Source organism: Peromyscus eremicus, chromosome 5, assembly GCF_949786415.1.
Source record: "Peromyscus eremicus chromosome 5, PerEre_H2_v1, whole genome shotgun sequence".
Lineage (NCBI taxonomy): Eukaryota > Metazoa > Chordata > Mammalia > Rodentia > Cricetidae > Peromyscus > Peromyscus eremicus.
Genome location: NC_081420.1, coordinates 5,531,780 through 5,549,522, shown reverse-complemented (window position 1 = coordinate 5,549,522; position 17,743 = coordinate 5,531,780). Strand labels below are relative to the sequence as shown.

The following is a 17,743-nucleotide window of genomic DNA, read 5'->3' as shown; positions in this document are numbered from 1 at the left end:
TACCTACTGCTGAGCAACAGATTACCCTGAAATTAGTGGCTGAAAACGACAGACAGTTTCCACAGTTTGAGTCCTGAGCCTGGGAATGGCTCAGCTGAGTACTGATTCAGGGGCTTCAAAAGGTCCTATGCTCTCTCTAGTGATCTGTCTAGAACAGCAGTGTTAACCTGTGGTCACAACCCCTTCACAGGGGCCACCTAAGACCATCTGAAAACACAGATTTTTACATTACAGTTCATAACAATAGCGAAATTACAGTTATGGAGCAGCAATGAAAGTAATTTTATGGTTGGGAGTCACCACGACATGAGGACCCGTGTTAAGGGTCTTAGCATTAGGAAGGTTGAGAAGCTCTAGTCTAGAGCATAAATCAAAATAAGGGGAGAAAGGTCCCTGATAAAATAGAATGCCTTCTGTAATGAACATATTTTAAAAATGACTTTTGGACATAAAAATAGCCTAGTCAGGATCCCCACTACACTCAAGGCTGTACCTAATAACCAGAACCCAGTGACACCTGTTACTCAAGGTAACCAGGCATACAACTTTGTAAGCAGAAACCCTACGACACCCACTTGACACTCTTCAGGACTCCTGAAGACTGGAGAGATGCCACCTGCTCTGTCCTGCTGCTGAAGACTGTCCCCCAGGATCCTGACCCTTGAACTGGAGACTACTATTAGAGACTGGACCTGACCTCCTGCTAAGACATGCAGCCTTGGGGAGATAGGCTTAGGATCACAGTCAGGAACCTGGAGTGCAAACCTTGTGTGAAGACCCTCAGCATAAGAAAATATAATTTTTTTTATACCAACTGAGTGTACCTACCTTTGCCTGCAATAACTTCCTAGTGAGAAATTACTCCACACACTTAGAGATTAATTAAGGAAAATCTCTTTCATAGTGCTTGTTGGCTGGACTAACACCCAAGGAAGAGCTGGGTGTTCAACAGATTTTACTAAATTATATACACTTTAGGCTTATGCATTCCCCAAACACTGTCATCCTTAAATCTCTTCCAGATCCTGGCCCCAGGTTACATTTTGAACAATTTATACAAAGAGAGGAAACTAAAGTCTGGCCGTTCCGGCAGATAGGGAATTTATTTACACAGCAAAAATATTACATATTACTGGAATTATTTTAAGTACAGCAGTCTTTCTTGTTGTGGGATATTTTGATTGCACCCTGACACTCCTGAGACTGCCAATAAAGTTTACCTTGAATCAGAGGGCAGAACTAGCTACTAGCTGACCTGAACCAGCCATAGAGGTTTTGGAGGACTGAGGACATATAGAGACACAGGAAGTAGTAGGGAGGGGCTTAGAAAGAGTCTCGTCCCTTTGGGATCAAGGAAGGAGAGAGAGGACATCAGTGGTTGCTTCTTCACCGCTTCTCTGATCATTCAGGTTTTTATCCCATATCTGACTCCAAGTTTTTATTGATAAAAGAAAAATTAGATAAACACTTCAGTTAACTCTTTTCAAATAGTTGACCCAGGTTCACCTTGCCCACCTGGCAGAATTAGTTTTTCCTGATAAGAGCACAAAGGACTTAATGGCAGACCAGAAGTTTAGGATACTTGTGGACAGACAACCCCCAACCCTCCACATCCACACACCCCCTTTCTTTATGGATTGTTTCACCATTCATTTGTTAAAGGAATCTATGTTGGGTCAGGTGAAATGTAATCCAGCACTTGAAATGCTGAGGCAGGAGGATCACAAATGTGAGGACAGATTGGATATGTAATAAGAGCATGTTAAAGGGAAGAGAGGAGAAAAAAGGGGGAGAGGAGAAGCTACATCAATTAGTACAGAATTCTTCCTTTCCTCTCTCCCCCTCCCCTCCCCCTTTCCTTTCCCTTCCCCCTTCCCTTCCCTTCTTCCCCTCCCCTTTTCTCTCCTTTCTCCTTTCCTTCTTCCCTTCTTCCCTTCCTTCCCCTCCCCTCCCCTCCCCTTTCTCCTTTCCTTTGGTTTTTTGAGACAGGTTTTCTCAGTGTAATAACCCTGGCTGTCCTGGAACTCTCTCTGTAGACCAGACTGACCTCAAACTCTCAAGAGAGCCTCCTGCTCTGCCTCCCAGATACTGAAATTAAAGGAGTATGCCATCATTGCCCAGGAGAATTTCTTAAACTAGATTTGATCTAGCCTATCTGTGTTTTCATTTAACTTCTTTTATTGCCTTCATTTTTGTAAAACAGTAGAATTGAGGTCTTTATTAGATTCATGTTCAGAGCTTATGGCAAGATCAGGGTGGCTGTGCACTTCCTGCAGCACACCAGATGGGTGATGTCCACATAATCTGCTTTTAAAAATTATTTTTATGTGGGTGTTTTCCCAGCATGTATGTCTTTGCACCACATGTGTGCCTGGTGCAAGAAGTGGAGATACATATGGTTGGGAGATGCCATGTGCCTGCTAGGAATCCAACATTGATCCTCTGCAAGAGCAGAGTTTTTTCAACCTCTAAGCCACCTCTCTAGCCCCTCCCTCCTCAGTATCTCACCTAATGACTTCAGTGGCCACTGATAGTCATTTTCAAGATGTATTCATTAGATTGCAGAACAGTAAAAAATATTTATATATTGTTTTTGTTTTTTGTTTTTTGGAGACAGGGTTTCTCTGTGTAACTTTGTGCCTTTCCTGGATCACATTCTGTAGACCAGGCTGGCCTCGAACTCACAAAGATCCACCAGCCTCTGCCTCCAGAGTGCTGGGATTAAAGGTGTGTGCCACCACCACCCAACCTTTTTTTTTTTTAATTAAAGATTTATTTATTATATATACAGTGTTCTGTCTGCATGTATTCCTGAATGCTAGAAGGGGGCATCAGATTTCATTATAGATGGTTATGAGCCACCATGTGGTTGCTGGGAATTGAACTCAGGACCTCTGGAAGAGCAGCCAGTGCTCTTAGCCTCTGAGCCATCTCTCCAGCCCTCAAATTCTAATAGTCATTTTACATTCATTAGCTCATATTATTCTATAATAAAGGCCTCCTTCTACCTAGTTACCCTGAAATGGTGTTCATGCAGGAATAAGAGGGCTAGTGCTGCTTCCTTCTCTCATTTATCAATTTTGACAGTGATGAATTGACTCCTACCAACATACCAAAACCAAATATAATTTCTTTCCTTAGAGTATGTGTAATTATGAATTTATAGATTTTTATTTGTTTGCTTTCCAATACTCTACTGGGTCTCAAAGAGTTTCTAGGCTTCTCAGTACCATCATAACCTATTATTTTTAAAAAAGGATTTATTATTATGTGTGTGTATGTTTTGTCTGCAATATGTGTCTCTGTACCACATGTGTGCCTTGTGCCTGAGGAAGCCAGAGAAGACATCAGATCTCCTAGAACTGGAGTCACAGGGGGTGGTGAGCCACCATGTGGGTGCTGGGAATAGAGCCCAGGTCCTGTTCAAGAGCAACTAGTGCTTTCAAGCCCTCTCTCCAGCCTCATCACAGATTCTTTCACTTCATTTTGACCCAGGCTTCATTAAACTTAATTGAACTAGGGACTGGAGAGGTGGCTTAGCAGTAAAGAGCACGTGTTCTGGCAGAAGACCTGTGTACGATTCCCAGCACCCACATAATGGCTTACAACTGTTCAGAACTCTAGTTCCAGGAGATGGGACTTCTGTAGGCACTGGGCACCACACCTGATGCATATGCCTATACACAGGCAAAACACTCGCACACATAAAAGTTAAAAACAAAAACCAAAAACAACCGCACAATCAAATTTTAAAAACTGAATTTCAGCCCTGCAACAGGGATACTGGTTAGTTAGTTAGTTAGTATCAACGGACCTTTAGCCCACCCTGAGAACAGCGAAATAGGGAAGAAAGTGATGAGGCTGTAATAGCTGCTCTTCACATTATAAAAGTCAAACTAACAGTTTGTCTTTTGGAGAAAATCTTGGAAAATGAAATTTTTTGTTCACCATAGGTTTTTGTTGTTACTTGGGTAGGGCCTTTTATTATGGTACAGGCTAATAGTAGAATTCTGTTATATAGCACAGACTGGCCTCAAACTCACAGTCATCCTCCTGCCTCTGCCTCTAGAATTCTGAAACCACAAGCATGACCCACCAAGGCTTCCTATAGATGCTCTTCTTGACAGACTTTGAGCTCTGTCATAGCAAACGTGTAAAGCTACTTGTGACATATGGTGGCCTGGCTTCCAAATGTACGGCTTCTGCATTTGTAGCAATAGAGAAAACAATTTCTGAAAGCAGCCTGAAAACAGTGTGCCCTTTGCTTTGATGTAGCGACATCAGAAGCCAGTGGTACCATGCAGGCTGAGCAGTGAAAACTACTTTCCGCAAGGGGCTGGAGCAGTTAAGAGTGCTTACTCCTTTTTCAGAGGACCTTGGTTTGGTTCTGGGCACCTTCATCAGGTAGTGTATAACCCCGTTACTTCAATTACAGGGAAGTGTGACACCTGTGGCCTCTGCAGGACCCTGCATGCACATGGTACATATAAACCCATCCAGGCCTGATGACTATAGTTAAATCACCGGAACCCACATGGTGGTAGGAGACACTCAACACCTGCAAGTTACCCTCTGAATTCCACACATGTGCCATGGCAAGCACATGCATGTGCACACACATAGTACATAACAAAACAAACTGAAAATGTAATGTGTTTTTTGTCTCAAGCATGAAGTGCACAAACAGAACAGGTACCAGGGGTACAGCAGAACTCTGGATCCTCAAATTGGCGGCAATGGGGGAGGGTGTGGCTCTGTGGGAGCGTACCTGCCTACCTACAGAATACCAGAGGCCCTAGGTTCCATTCCCAACATCAAATGGAATAAAAACAAAGGCTACTATTGTCTCAGCTGCCATGCTTCAACAGACCATCTCTCAAAGAAGAGAACTTCCCTGCGTCCTTCCTGACAGCTGCATCCCCCGCTACCAGGATGATCACAAGCAAGGAGACAGGTTGACAGTTACTCACTGAGACTGAACCACACCTACCTCTGGATGGGCACAGGATCGCCTGCCCTTGAATCACACGAGGAGGAGGGACAGGCACCAGCTACTCCATGTAAGCTGTGTACTGCTCAGTCACTGTCACAAGTATCTAGCAGATGGCAGCAAGGTACTCAGACACAAAGCACCTCTCCCGGGTTTATGTGCTTACAGCATGAAGGCAGGGGTGAGGAGAGCCCCTAGGCATTTATCTCCGCACACTAACCAGCTGCACCAGAGCTTTGGTACTTAGCTCTGTGACACAGGAAATCATCTTACTGTAAGTCTCTTAAAATTACACTTGGAAAATTCTATCTTGATGATAATATTCTACTCCATGTTAAAGAAGTTTCTAAGATCTTAATTCAGTTCCAGTGAAGTCTAAAAACAAACATTTAGGCAAACAGACATTCAAAACCCACTACTATTACCAATAAAAAGCCCAAAATTAAATGCCAAGCTTGATCTTTTTTATTTTTTTCAAAGATAAATTCTTGGAGGTGGTGAGGTGAGAGTGAATCTGGGAGGAGTTAGGGGTAGATTGAGGGGGTAGGATCAAAGCTCACTGTATACAATTCTCAAAGAATTAATTAAAGTGCTGTATTAAAAATAATACAAGGTCTTAAGTATTCTAGGTTAGTCTTGTACTATCTAGCTGAGACAGATGACCTTAAATGTCTCCTTCCTGACTCCGTCTCCTCAGTGCTGGGATCACAGGTATGCAACATCACACACTTGGTTTTATACAGTGCTGGGAACTGAACTCAGGGCCCTGTTCATGGCAGGCACTCACTCCATCAACTGCACTGCATTCATAGCCCAATTTTTTTTAAAAGACTTTATGTGTATGTGCACATGTACGTGGATTACTGTGGAGGCCAGCAGAGGGCACTGATCTCTTGGAACTGGAGTTACTGGTAGTTGTTAGTGCCCAGGGTGGGTGCTGGGAACCAAACTCATGTCCTCTACAAGAGCAGCAAATGTCCCTAACTAGGGAACTGTCTCTTTAGCACTTATTTTTGACTTTTAAGATGACCCAGGATGGTCTAGAACTCATGATCCCTCAGCTTCCAACTTCTGAGTACTGGGATTACATGTACGTGTGCCACCACACCAAGCATTACTTGATGGGAGAATTCCCACTGAGCTACACCTGGTCTGGCTCCAGAGCACCTAGCCTTGATCCACCTTTTGTTTTCCTTGTTGCCCTTGAAGTCAATCTTGTCTGAGAGAGTCCCAAGGGTGCAAAGCCTATGCAAAACTTAGCTGGGAAAAATCCTGCACACTGTGATAGTCGTAAATTGAGAATCTGCATTTGCCATTGTCCTTTTGGAAGCTTAGGATGTTTTGGGGATATGGATATCGACTTGCTAAAAGTGTAAATTGGAAGATAATAAAGATGCCCTTGTAAATAAAAAAAGAAGGGTGTCTCAGTCCGAGAGAGACTGAGTCCCCCTGCAGCTGGAAAGGCTAAAGATCCATCCTTAAAGTACGCTATCTAATATTAATTATTATAGCACATAGAAAATAAGTAAATTGGCCTGTGACTCAGTGGTAGAGTACTTGCCTAGCATACACAAGGACCCCAGGGCCACAGAAACACAAAAGAGGGAAAGAAGAAGAACATGGCTATTATCATTGAAGATTATGCAATATGATTATGGGATTATGGGAATACACAATGATATGCCAAGAAAAAAAAAGAAAAGACTGGACAGTCAATTACCTATTCTTGTGATTTCTATCTCTATCAAATCAAAATGATGCAAATGACTGATCTAAAAGTGCAAGTATTTCCACTGGATCCATTGACATTCAGTGTCAGTAATAAATGCAGCGTGTGCGATGAAAGGGAATTCCTCTCATGTCATCCCTGTGGTTGCGGGCATAGTCCCACAAGTGAAAATCCAGAAGAACAGAGTTGATCTCGCCCTGAGGTTTCTCACCCCTTTTCTCAAAAAGCTCCAGAAGACAATCCCGGATCAGCTCGACACACCAAATTGAGCAACCTCTAATTTCCACCTCTAGTCTATCTCCATTTGAGAGCATTTCTCCTGCAAGAATTAAAAAAGGGAAAGAAAAAAAAATCATTTAGAAACCTAGGCATTGCTGGGCGGCGGTGGTGCCTGCCTTTAATCCCAGCACTTAGGAGGCAGAGGCAGGCTGATCTCTGTGAGTTCGAGGCCAGCCTGGGCTACAGAGTGAGTTCTAGAACAGGTTCCAAAGCTACACAGAGAAACCCTGTCTGGAAAAACCAAAAAAAAAAAAAAAAAAAAAAAATGAAGCCCTAGAGTGAGTTCTAGAACAGGTTCCAAAGCTACACAGAGAAACCCTGTCTGGAAAAACCAAAAAAAAAAAAAAAAAAAAAAAATGAAGCCTAGGCATTAATGTAAGAACACAAGTTAAATTCACAGTGACTGAGGCTGTGTCTGGCTTGCTTGACTTAGTACTCCAGGACCAGAACCTAGTATTACACTGTGCACATACTAGTTCCTCAAGCAAATCTGTTATATGAAGATATGGTAGTCCTAAATTTAAAGGGCCTTTTTTTTTGGGGGGGGGGGGGGAGACAGGGTCCTACTATGTAGCTTTGAGTGGTCTGTAACTCACTAGGTAAAACCAGGCTGGCCTAGAACTCACAGAGATCTGTTTGCTTCTGTCTTCCAATGCTGGGACTAAAGGTGTGCTCCATAACACATGGTTAGCGGTAAGGCTTCTTAAGACATGAATCAGAACTAAATGGTAGAGATTCAGATGAGCATTCTCATAGGTTTCCTCCATGTAGGAGCTTCATACCAGAGCCACTTACCAAAACTGTCTGCATGACCTCACATAAGGGGGCCCGAGTGAGGTCAACATAAGGAATACGTCAGAGGACAGCCCATGACCTCACATAAGGGGACCCGAGTGAGGTCAACATAAGGAATACGTCAGAGGACAGCCCATGACCTCACATAAGGGGACCCGAGTGAGGTCAACATAAGGAATACGTCAGAGGACAGCCCATGATCTCACATAAGGGGACCCGAGTGAGGTCAACATAAGGAATACGTCAGAGGACAGCCCATGACCTCACATAAGGGGACCCGAGTGAGGTCAACATAAGGAAAAGGTCAGATGACAGCCCATGACCTCACATAAGGGGACCCGAGTGAGGTCAACATAAGGAATAGGTCAGATGGTAGCTACCAATAGTTTCCTGGCTGTTGTTTCCTCCCAACATGTGGTTATCCAAACTGGAGGAAACTGGAGCAGAGTTTGTTTATTTTCCAACTAGCCGATACTTCAGAAAGCACCCATGTGGCTGAGGACTCTCCAGGTAGAGAACTAACCCAGGGCTGAGTTTACACTGACTCTGGTAAGAGGCCACTGAGGACAACGTGAATGGACTCTTGAAGCACACTGGCTCACAGCTTTGCAGTAAGTCTCTTAGAACCCAAATCATAAGCACAGTGCTACACCTAAAATAATAACTACAGCATTTCACGAAGAACTTATCTTCCAGTTAACTGTGATTTCAGCAGAAAAGGAAGGGGGAAACGTGAAAGAATCAGTCAGCAAGGACACAGGACCAAGCTCTCGGCACAAAGACTGATGTGCCCCACAGGGACAAAGGGCAGGAATAAGAGACAAAGACAGGAGAGAGAGGAGGTGGGTGGGGAAAGAGGGAGAGGGAAGGAATATTTTCCCCAGGGGCAAAGGACTGCCTCTGGATATAAAGGAGACAGATGTGGCCCATAGGAAAATGGTGGTTTATAAAGAGAAAAGGGGAAACCATGGTAGGATGGGGTGTTTAATTTTAATTGGGCACATTAATTAGGGTGGCCAAAGGGAGATTTTGTGTTGGAGTTTAATACTTTGATAGCTGAATCTTGGTAGTCAGCCTCAGCGGGAGGAAGTCGCCAAATAAGGGCCTAGCTCCTGGCGGCTGGCTTTAGGAGTGTGATCTCACGGTTTTCATCAGGGGGAGGGGAACCCGTTGGCACCAGGTTTGCCATGCTTGGGCCTGCTGGAGCCCTTCACTAGCCAGAAGCACAACACTGAACCTAAAGAAACTACAGCATTTTCATGATCAAGTTATCTTTGAGTTCACTGGCTGATTTCAGCAGAAAAGGAAGGGGGAAATGTGTCCAAACCTATATGATACACAACTTGCTGGTATCCAGGACAGGCACCAAAACTGTCTCGAACCCCCCCCCAAAAAAATTAAAAAATAAAGAACTAACATGAAAGTAATACAGTCATTTTTCTTGTAAAAAGAAGTCACTTTCTGTGGTGGTATTTGTAATCTAAGAAATAAAGCTTGCCTGAAGATCAGAGGACAGAGCCAGCCACAGAGTTAAACATAGAGGTCAGGCAGTGGTGACACACACCCTTTAAGATCCGTCTGGATCTCTGTGAGTTCAAGCCCACACTGGGCTACATGAGATTGATCCGGTCTAGGAGAGAAATAGAGCTAGGCAGTGGTGGCACATACCTTTAACTCCAGTATTTAGGAAGCACACATGCCATTAATCCCAGCACTAGGAAGGTTCAGACAGGAAGTGAAATGGCTGGGTGGAGAAAGGCATATAAGGCTGGAGAAGACAGGAACTAGAGCCTTTCGGCTAAAGACTTAGAGACATTTGATCTTTTGGCATTTACCCCAATATTTGGCTCTGAATTTTTATTATAATACCATTTAGGATTTGTGCAACAACTTTCACACAAACTTTTTAATTTACCTTACCTATTCTAACATGCAAGATGCCCAGCCTCATGTCTGTAACTGTGCCCAATCATGACTATGAAAGATAACTCAGTGGCAGGCCTTAACCCTAACTCTCTTGACTCAAAATCTTGTACCTACCACCTTCATATCACAATGCACTTTAGTCGGCTCAGTTAACACACATCAATCACTACATGTATTCTACACATCTCCATGAAACAAAATAGGTTTCATTTATCAAGCTCTGAAATTATAATGTCCATCTAAACACAATTTTCATTCTGTCCACATTCCACACTGTAAGCAAAGGAGTTGTTTGTAAACAAGCCCAAACAGACTCAGCAACAAACCACAGAACAGCAAACAAGGATATGAGCTGCAAACCTCTGAGAAGCTTCTTCAGTAATTCATTCGAGTATTTCAGGGCTCCAAAGTAAAGGAGAATCTGTGGCAGTCTGTAATCAGCAAACATGGTGATGCTGGAGATGTCCTTAAAGCAGCCATCTCCCTTTCCTTCCAACACACTCCATGTGTCTGCCACAAGGATCTGGGCTCGTTTGTAAAAGGCAATCCTTTTCCCCTGGTAAGTGAAGAATAAGGATCACTGTGGCTTCTGTGTAGTCTTAACGTATACTATTTAAAAAGGGCACTTGATGGAGACAGACTGTCCCAAAAAAACAAAAAAGGGCACTTGTTGAAAGCATTTTTTCAAGGGACAACGATCCTATTCTGTTGGTAAGAATTTATAAACTTTTTACAGAAAATAAAAGGATCTAACAGCAAGATGGCTCAGCAAGCTAAGGTCTGTGTTGCCCAGGACCCACATGGTGAAACCAACTCCCAAATGTTTTCTGACTTCCACACGCACACTGCACTACAGCGCACAACCCTGACCCAAACACATAATATATACATGTGATTTTTAAATTATTCTTGCCCAGTTTGCAACTCATGCATTTAATCCCAGCGCTAGAGGCAAGTGCATCTCTGAGTTTGAGGGCAGCCTGGTCTACACAGTGCCCAGACCAGCAAGGATTACACAGTGAGACCCTGTCTCAAAACATTATCATTACAAATCCTCTGTTTTTGTTTTCTGAGACAGGGTTTCTCTGTGTAGCTCTGGCTGTACTAGAACTCACTCCATAGAACAGGCTGACCTCAAACTCACAGAGACATATCTGCCTCTGCCTCTCTAGTGCTCGGATTAAAGGTGTGCCCACTATGCCTGCCTGGTTTTGTCATGTCCCACACCACCACCACCCCCTCACTCAGCCACCCAAGGTACACAAAATATTCAGTGTAGATGTAACGGTCTTATTAAATAAGAAACACAGAGGCAAATACTGAGTTAAAAGCCCTCAGAAAGAGACCTACTTCCTGCGTGTCTGTCTTTTTATTGACTTTCTGTTATGTCTACTCATTGGTTGTAAACCCAACCACATGACCTCCTCATCACTGCCTGTCTATACTGACCTCTAGGTCTCTGTGGTTGGTATTGAGATTAAAGGCCTGTGTCTCCATGCTGGCTGTATCCTTGAACACAAGAGATCTGCCTGTCATGTGATCAGGATTAAAGGCGTGTGCTACCACTGCCAGACTTCTGCTATGGCTTGCTATTAGCTCTGACCCCCAGGTAACTTTATTTATTAACATACAAATAAGATCACATTTCACCACAAATAAAATATCACCATATTCAGTCTTGATACCTTTTGGCATTCAGTAGTCATTTTCTTCTTTTCTTTTCTCCCTCCCTCCCCCCACCCCCCAGTGCTAGGGATCAAACTCGGGGCTTCATGTGCACAAGGTAAGCACAGGGAGCTATGGCGAGTGACCAAGGAGCTAGATCCCTAGACGCCAGCATTTTCTTTCTTTAAAAGGAAAAAAAAAAATTATTTCATTTCTAATCATTTGCACACGTGTTTGGGGTGGTGGTGGTCTATGACGCATGTATGGGTGCTTGGAGAAGCCAGAGACATTAGATATCCTGGAGCTGGAGTCACAGGTGGTAGTGAACTGCCCAGCATGGGTGGTGGGAGCCAAACACTGGTCCTCTGGGAGAGTAAGTGTTTGGTTTTTTGGGGGGTGGGGTGGGAGTTGAGACAAGTTTTCTTGGTGTAACTTCGGAGCCTGTCCTGGAACTGGCTCTGTAGACCGGGCTGGTCTTGAACTCACAGAGATCTGCCTGGCTCTGCCTCCTGAGTGCTGGGATTAAAGGCTTGTGAGGTGGTATTGTGTTTCCCAAAATATTGTGCACCCTAATAAACTTATCTGGGGTCAGAGTCAGAACAGCCACAATATTAAACATAGAAGTTAGGCAGTGGTAGCACATGCCTTTAATCCTAGCATTCCAGAGATAGAAATCCCTCTGGATCTCTGTGAGTTCAAGGCCACATTGGAAACAGCCAAGCATGATGACTCACGCCTTTAATCCCAGAAAGCCAGCCTTTAATCCCAGGAAGTGATGGTAGAAAGCAGAAAGGTATATAAGGTGTGAGGACCAGAAACTAGAAGCATTTGGCTGGTTAAGCTTTTAGGTTTTGAGAAGCACAGTTCAGCTGAGAACCATTCGGATATGAGGACACAGAGGCTTCCAGTCTGAGGAAACAAGATCAGCTGAGAAGTTGGCCAGGTGAGGAAGCTGTGGCTTGTTCTGTCTCTCTGACCTTCCAGCATTCATCCCAATAACTGGCCTCAGGTTTGATTTTATTAATAAGACCTTCTAAGATTCCTGCTACAGCTTGAGTCACCACCGCCCGACTGAGTAAGTGTTCTTAACCTCTGAGCTAGCTCTCCAGTCTCTTGCACTCATTTTCAATATTAGTCGTAAATATATGTCAATGTGCTATAATTCAACTAGTTATTATTTTTATATGTAGACAGCATTGTTTTTGAAAAATTCTTTAACTGAAAACATGCTTATCTGTGGTCGGGGGTGTAGTCCAGCGGTTACATATTTGTCCTCTGACATCCACATGGGTGTCTTGACACACACGCAGTGTACACAAGTGCTTGGGCATGTGCACATGCACACACAGATAAGTAAAAATGTAAAAACATGTAAATTTTAAACAGTAAAAAACGATATCTTATAAAAATACTCCATCATAATGAGAAATAACCTATTACCTAGCCTTTCATAAAAGGTTTACCTCCTTTTATGAAAAGAACATTTCTAAAGTGGCTATTGAGGACTTTTGGATGAGAGGAAGCAGGTTCCCTGCACCCACGAGTGGTTCACAACCATCCCTAACGCTGGCTCCTGGGGACACCCTCTTCTGAACTCCATGCGTACTAGCCATGAACATGGCACACATAGACACAGGCAAGCAAAACATTCATACACAAACTAAACACATCTAAAAAAGAAATGAAACTCAGCCTGGAGGAGGGAGACTTAATTGCTTTTCTGTTGCTATGATAAAGCACCATGATCCGAAGCAATTTAGAAAAAGTAGAGTTGGTTTGGGTTTACAGGTCCAGAGGGAGATTCTGGGGGAGGAGACCGGCCACGGGCCACAGGCATGACTGACAGCACAGCACAGGAGGCTGAGAGCTCACAGCTCATACACATACAATTAATCAGTCAAAACAGAAAATACTCAGTGACAAGGATTCCAAAGGATTTCACAAAAATGAAACCTAGGTGTGTAGTGGGAGCATAAAACCAATGCTCATCATTAAAAAGTACATCCATTTAATTTTTTTTGTATCATAAAACAAATTATTATAACTGTGTAAGAAAACATACACCAAGCTTCCCAAGAAATACGTTATTCCTAGAGAAAAACTGTTATACATTCTACCTTCTGATTCTCGTCCAACTTCATGAACTTTTAAAGTACTAAAGGTGCTTCTTTATCCTCAAGTGACAGCATTATTTTGAGGGCTGAAACATTTTAAAGGAATAAAAGACAAAATAAAGGAAATTTTCAACTGGAAAACAAAAAATAATGGATCTGAAAGGCAAATTTTGTTTTTGCTTCTAGTCCACAGTAAACAAGCCTCAAATTTTAAGTTGCTAGCCTTAAAAACAGCTCTGGAAAGAAAAGCATTAACTCAGAATCATTATGGATTCCAAAATCCTCTGGCGATAAACTCACCTTAAACTCTGTCACATCTCTGTAAGAAGGAAAATTTTTAACAACCAGGTACATTAACCTCTGTGCACTCTTTTCACTTTTTTTGACACAATTAAGAAAAGAGCCTCCAAATTTGTCCAGCAGAATTTTCCCAGTCTCATTTAGAATCCGATGCCTCTCTTCTATTAAAGGCATGGGCACAGCTGTGTCTGAACGAAATATATTCCGAACTTGATCAAGAGTCACCGTGGCGTAGTAGGAGGCACTAGTTATTGGTATCCCTTTAAAGAGAAAATTCAGAGATTTTTACAACTTGTAAATAATATGGAATCAAATTCACGTTAAAGATGATGGAGTGCAGTGCTGCTGGCCTACTCTGAGCATTGGGGTAGGGGGTGAGGCAGCAGGATGGGATCCCAGTGAGTTCAAGGCCAGTGTAGTCTGAATTCTACACCGGCCAGGGCTACTCAGTGAGACGTCATTCTATCGGAAGACTAGGGTTCAATTCCCAGCACCCACATGGCGGTTCACGACCTTCTGTTACTGTAGTTCAAGGGCATCGACCTCCGTGGGCATTGCATGCACATGGTGCACAGATATGCATTCAGGCAAAACAAACAAAACAACAACAACATACAAACAAAATAAATAACTCTAAATAAGTGCTCCAGATATGCATAAAAGGTGCACAAATAACAATCTGAAGTAACTCCTGCTTCGATGTATATTTACTCAAACACTACTCACAACAGCAATGTGACATTGCTATAAAATGTGACATTGTATAAAACGTTCTATAATCTGTCCTTTTCTTCTTCAGGTGGTGTTCACTTTTCATTTATTTTCCTGTGACAGGGTTTCACTCTCTACGAGCCTGGCCTGAAACTACGCTGTTCAGGCTGGCCTAGAAACCAGTGATCCTCCTGCTCCTGCTGTGGCCTGGAGTGCTGGGACTGTGGACAGGAACCACTATGGCCAACTTAAAGTGACTTTTTTTTTTTTTTTTAAAGAAAATTGGCTTTGTCACTGAAAGGACCAAGCAGAAGCCCTAACAGGCTGCTCAGTCTTTTCTCAGAGATCAGGCCCCAATTTCAGTTTCCTGAGACTTGAGCAAGCAGTTTCTAGGAGGGCCATAAACAAAAGACAAAGTCCTTGTCTTGCAGTGGCTCCCTTTCTGCATGTACTGTGGTAGTATTGTGTTCCCCAAAATATTGTGTACCTTAATAAACTTATCTGGGGTCAGAGAACAGAAAAGCCACAAGATACTTAGGCTAGAAAATGTTAGCACACGCCTTTAATCCTAGCATTCCAGAGACAGAAATCCCTCTGGATCTCTGTGAGTTCAAGGCCGCATTGGAAACAGCCAGGCATGGTGACTCACGCCTTTAATCCCAAAAAGCAGCCTTTAATCCCAGGGAGTGATGGCAGAAAGCAGAAAGGTTTATAAGGCGTGAGGACCAGAAACTGGAAGCATTTGGCTGGTTAAGCATTCAGGCTTATAGCAGCAGTTCAGCTGAGAGCCATTGGGATGAGGACACAGAAGCTTCCAGTCTGAGGAAACAGGACCAGCTGAGGAATTGGCAAGATAGCTGTGGCTTGTTCTGTCTCTCTGACCATCCGGCATTTCACCCCAACAACTGGCCCGGGGTTTGATTTTATTAATAAGACTCTCTAAGATTCAGGCTACAATGTACTCTGACCGCTCAAGGCTCAGCCAATTGTTCATTGTCTGGGACCCCTCACCAACTCAGAGCTATGTGCATGAGTCAAGGACAGAGCCTGGACCATTGAGTTAGCTCCCAGTCAATACGTCCCAGTCCAGCCAGCCTTCAAGGCAGCTCAAGGACAAATCCTGTGACCAGGCTTGCCCCAAATGATTAAGGTAACCCCCAACTAACCCTAGCCAATTAAAAGTTACTAACATGATTGCCACTCCCATAAACCAACCCTGAGTCTGTTCCTATGTAGTCTGTAGACCCCAAGCCCCCCTTGCTTTAAAAACCCTGCCCCCGCCGGGCGGTGGTGGCGCATGCCTTTAATCCCAGCACTCGGGAGGCAGAGCCAAGTGGATCTCTGTGAGTTGGAGGCCAGCCTGGTCTCCAAAGCGAGTTCCAGGAAAGGCGCAAAGCTACATAGAGAAACCCTGTCTCGAAAAACAAAACAAAACAAAAAAATATTTTCAAGCCAGGCGGTGGTGGCGCACGCCTTTAATCCCAGCACTCGGGAGGCAGAGGCAGGCGGCTCTCTGTGAGTTCGAGGCCAGCCTGGGCTACCAAGTGAGTTCCAGGAAAGGCGCAAAGCTACACAGAGAAACCCTGTCTCGAAAAACCAAAAAAAAACAAAAAACAAAAAACAAAAAACCCTGCCCCATTGCTAATGGGGGGGGGGGTGTCTCTCCTGCTCTGCTGCTGTCGGACAGACTGAGAGTCCCGAGTTAACTGGTAACAAAGAGTCTGCTTTTGCATCGGTTTCGGTCTCTTGGTGTTCTTCGGGGGACTCAGGGTACAACAGTCACCTCTGCTGACTGACATATAGCTTCTGTGTGTGGACTTCAGCCTTAGGCAGAGGACATCTCCAGACCCGCACCAGGCAACAGGTGCGAAGGGCCACACCCACCTTGGTCGAGCGCTCGGTTCACCGCGGCGCACAGGGCCCAGAAGCCGGTGTATGCTCTCCCGCCGTACCGCACCTCACACTTGTGCTCCTCCTGCTCCGCCCAGAAGGAGAAGTTGAGCGTGTCCACTACGAACACCCAGTTGAGCGCAGCCTCGTCGGCCCCGCGCGGGTTGAGCTCGTGCAGGGACTTCCACTGCTCCACGCGCCACGCCGAGGCCGCGGGCAGCAGCAGCTCGGCCGTCCTGCGCACGCCCTCGAGGTCCACGTACACGTCGCGACTGTTCTCTGTCACGAACCATGCCGCCTCGCGCGGCGGCAGCGGTGCATCCATGCTGCGCTCGCCCTGGTCCGCACGGCTGTGGCCACGCCCACCTTGGGGCCGCGCACTTGGGGCCTCTTCCGGATGTGAAATCCGGAAGTCGCATCAGGAGGCTTCCGGATGGACTCTGTGGCTCCGGGCTCGGCCAAATTGTTCCTGGTCGCACGCCAATGGCACGCGGGTCTTTGAGGAAGACTTGGGGATCGCGTGGGTCGTGGGGACTCAAAGTTACTGCGGCGCTGCCTGGTGGCGAGATGTAGACAAGCCTTCGGGGGCAGCCAGCAAACGGCTACTTGGCTGCACCCCCAGCAGCCCCTCTGTCTCCACACTTCAGAGGCCGAATAGATGTTTAGGATTAGTTGGAACATTGAGTAGAGGAGGGAACATTATTGTGTGTCTGACCTTGTGCGCAGTCACTTGCTGTGGGAAGTTCTGTATGGCAAATGTGTTGCTAATTAGTCGATAAATAAAACACTGATTGGCCATTGGCTAGGCAGGAAGTGTAGGCAGGACAAGGAGGAGAATAAAGCTGGGAAGTGGAAGGCTGAGTCAGAGACACACTGCCAGCCACCACAATGAGAAACAGCTTGTGAAGATGCCGGTAAGCCACGAGCCATGTGGCAAGGTATAACTTTATGGAAATGGATTAATTGAAGCTGTAAGAACAGTTAGCAAGAAGCCTGCCACGGCCATACAGTTTGTAAGCAATATAAGTCTCTGTGTTTACTTGGTCGGGTCTGAGGCTGTGGGACTGGCAGGTGATAGAGATTTGTCCTGACTGTGGGCCAGGCAGAAAAACTCAAGCTACAGTCACTGGATTTCCTGCATGTAACAGGAGTGATGGTGAGCCCCGGTTTGCAAGTAAAGGGGAATAACCGTATGATGAGGTTCCCCGAAGGGAACTGTATGAGCCAACTGTAGGGAAAAGGACCAGCCAAAGAAACCCACCCTGGCCCTGAATCCAGAGCCAGTGAAAGAAACACTTTAGCCCTGAAACCAGATCCAAATCTGCCCCTAACCAACTAAGCAGA

General features: G+C 44.8%; 1 protein-coding gene across 1 annotated transcript; it reads right to left on the bottom strand.

Annotated features, from left to right (window-relative positions):
- Nucleotides 1-5,432: 5,432 nt before the first annotated feature.
- On the bottom strand, nucleotides 5,433-16,758 carry Qng1 (Q-nucleotide N-glycosylase 1). The gene is made up of 4 exons (XM_059262807.1): nucleotides 16,394-16,758; nucleotides 13,799-14,058; nucleotides 10,080-10,275; nucleotides 5,433-7,038 (listed from the first exon to the last, which is right to left on the bottom strand). Exons 1-4 carry the CDS (start codon nucleotides 16,722-16,724, stop codon nucleotides 6,806-6,808), a joined length of 1,020 nt encoding a protein of 339 aa, XP_059118790.1. The 5' UTR covers nucleotides 16,725-16,758; the 3' UTR covers nucleotides 5,433-6,805.
- Nucleotides 16,759-17,743: the final 985 nt, after the last annotated feature.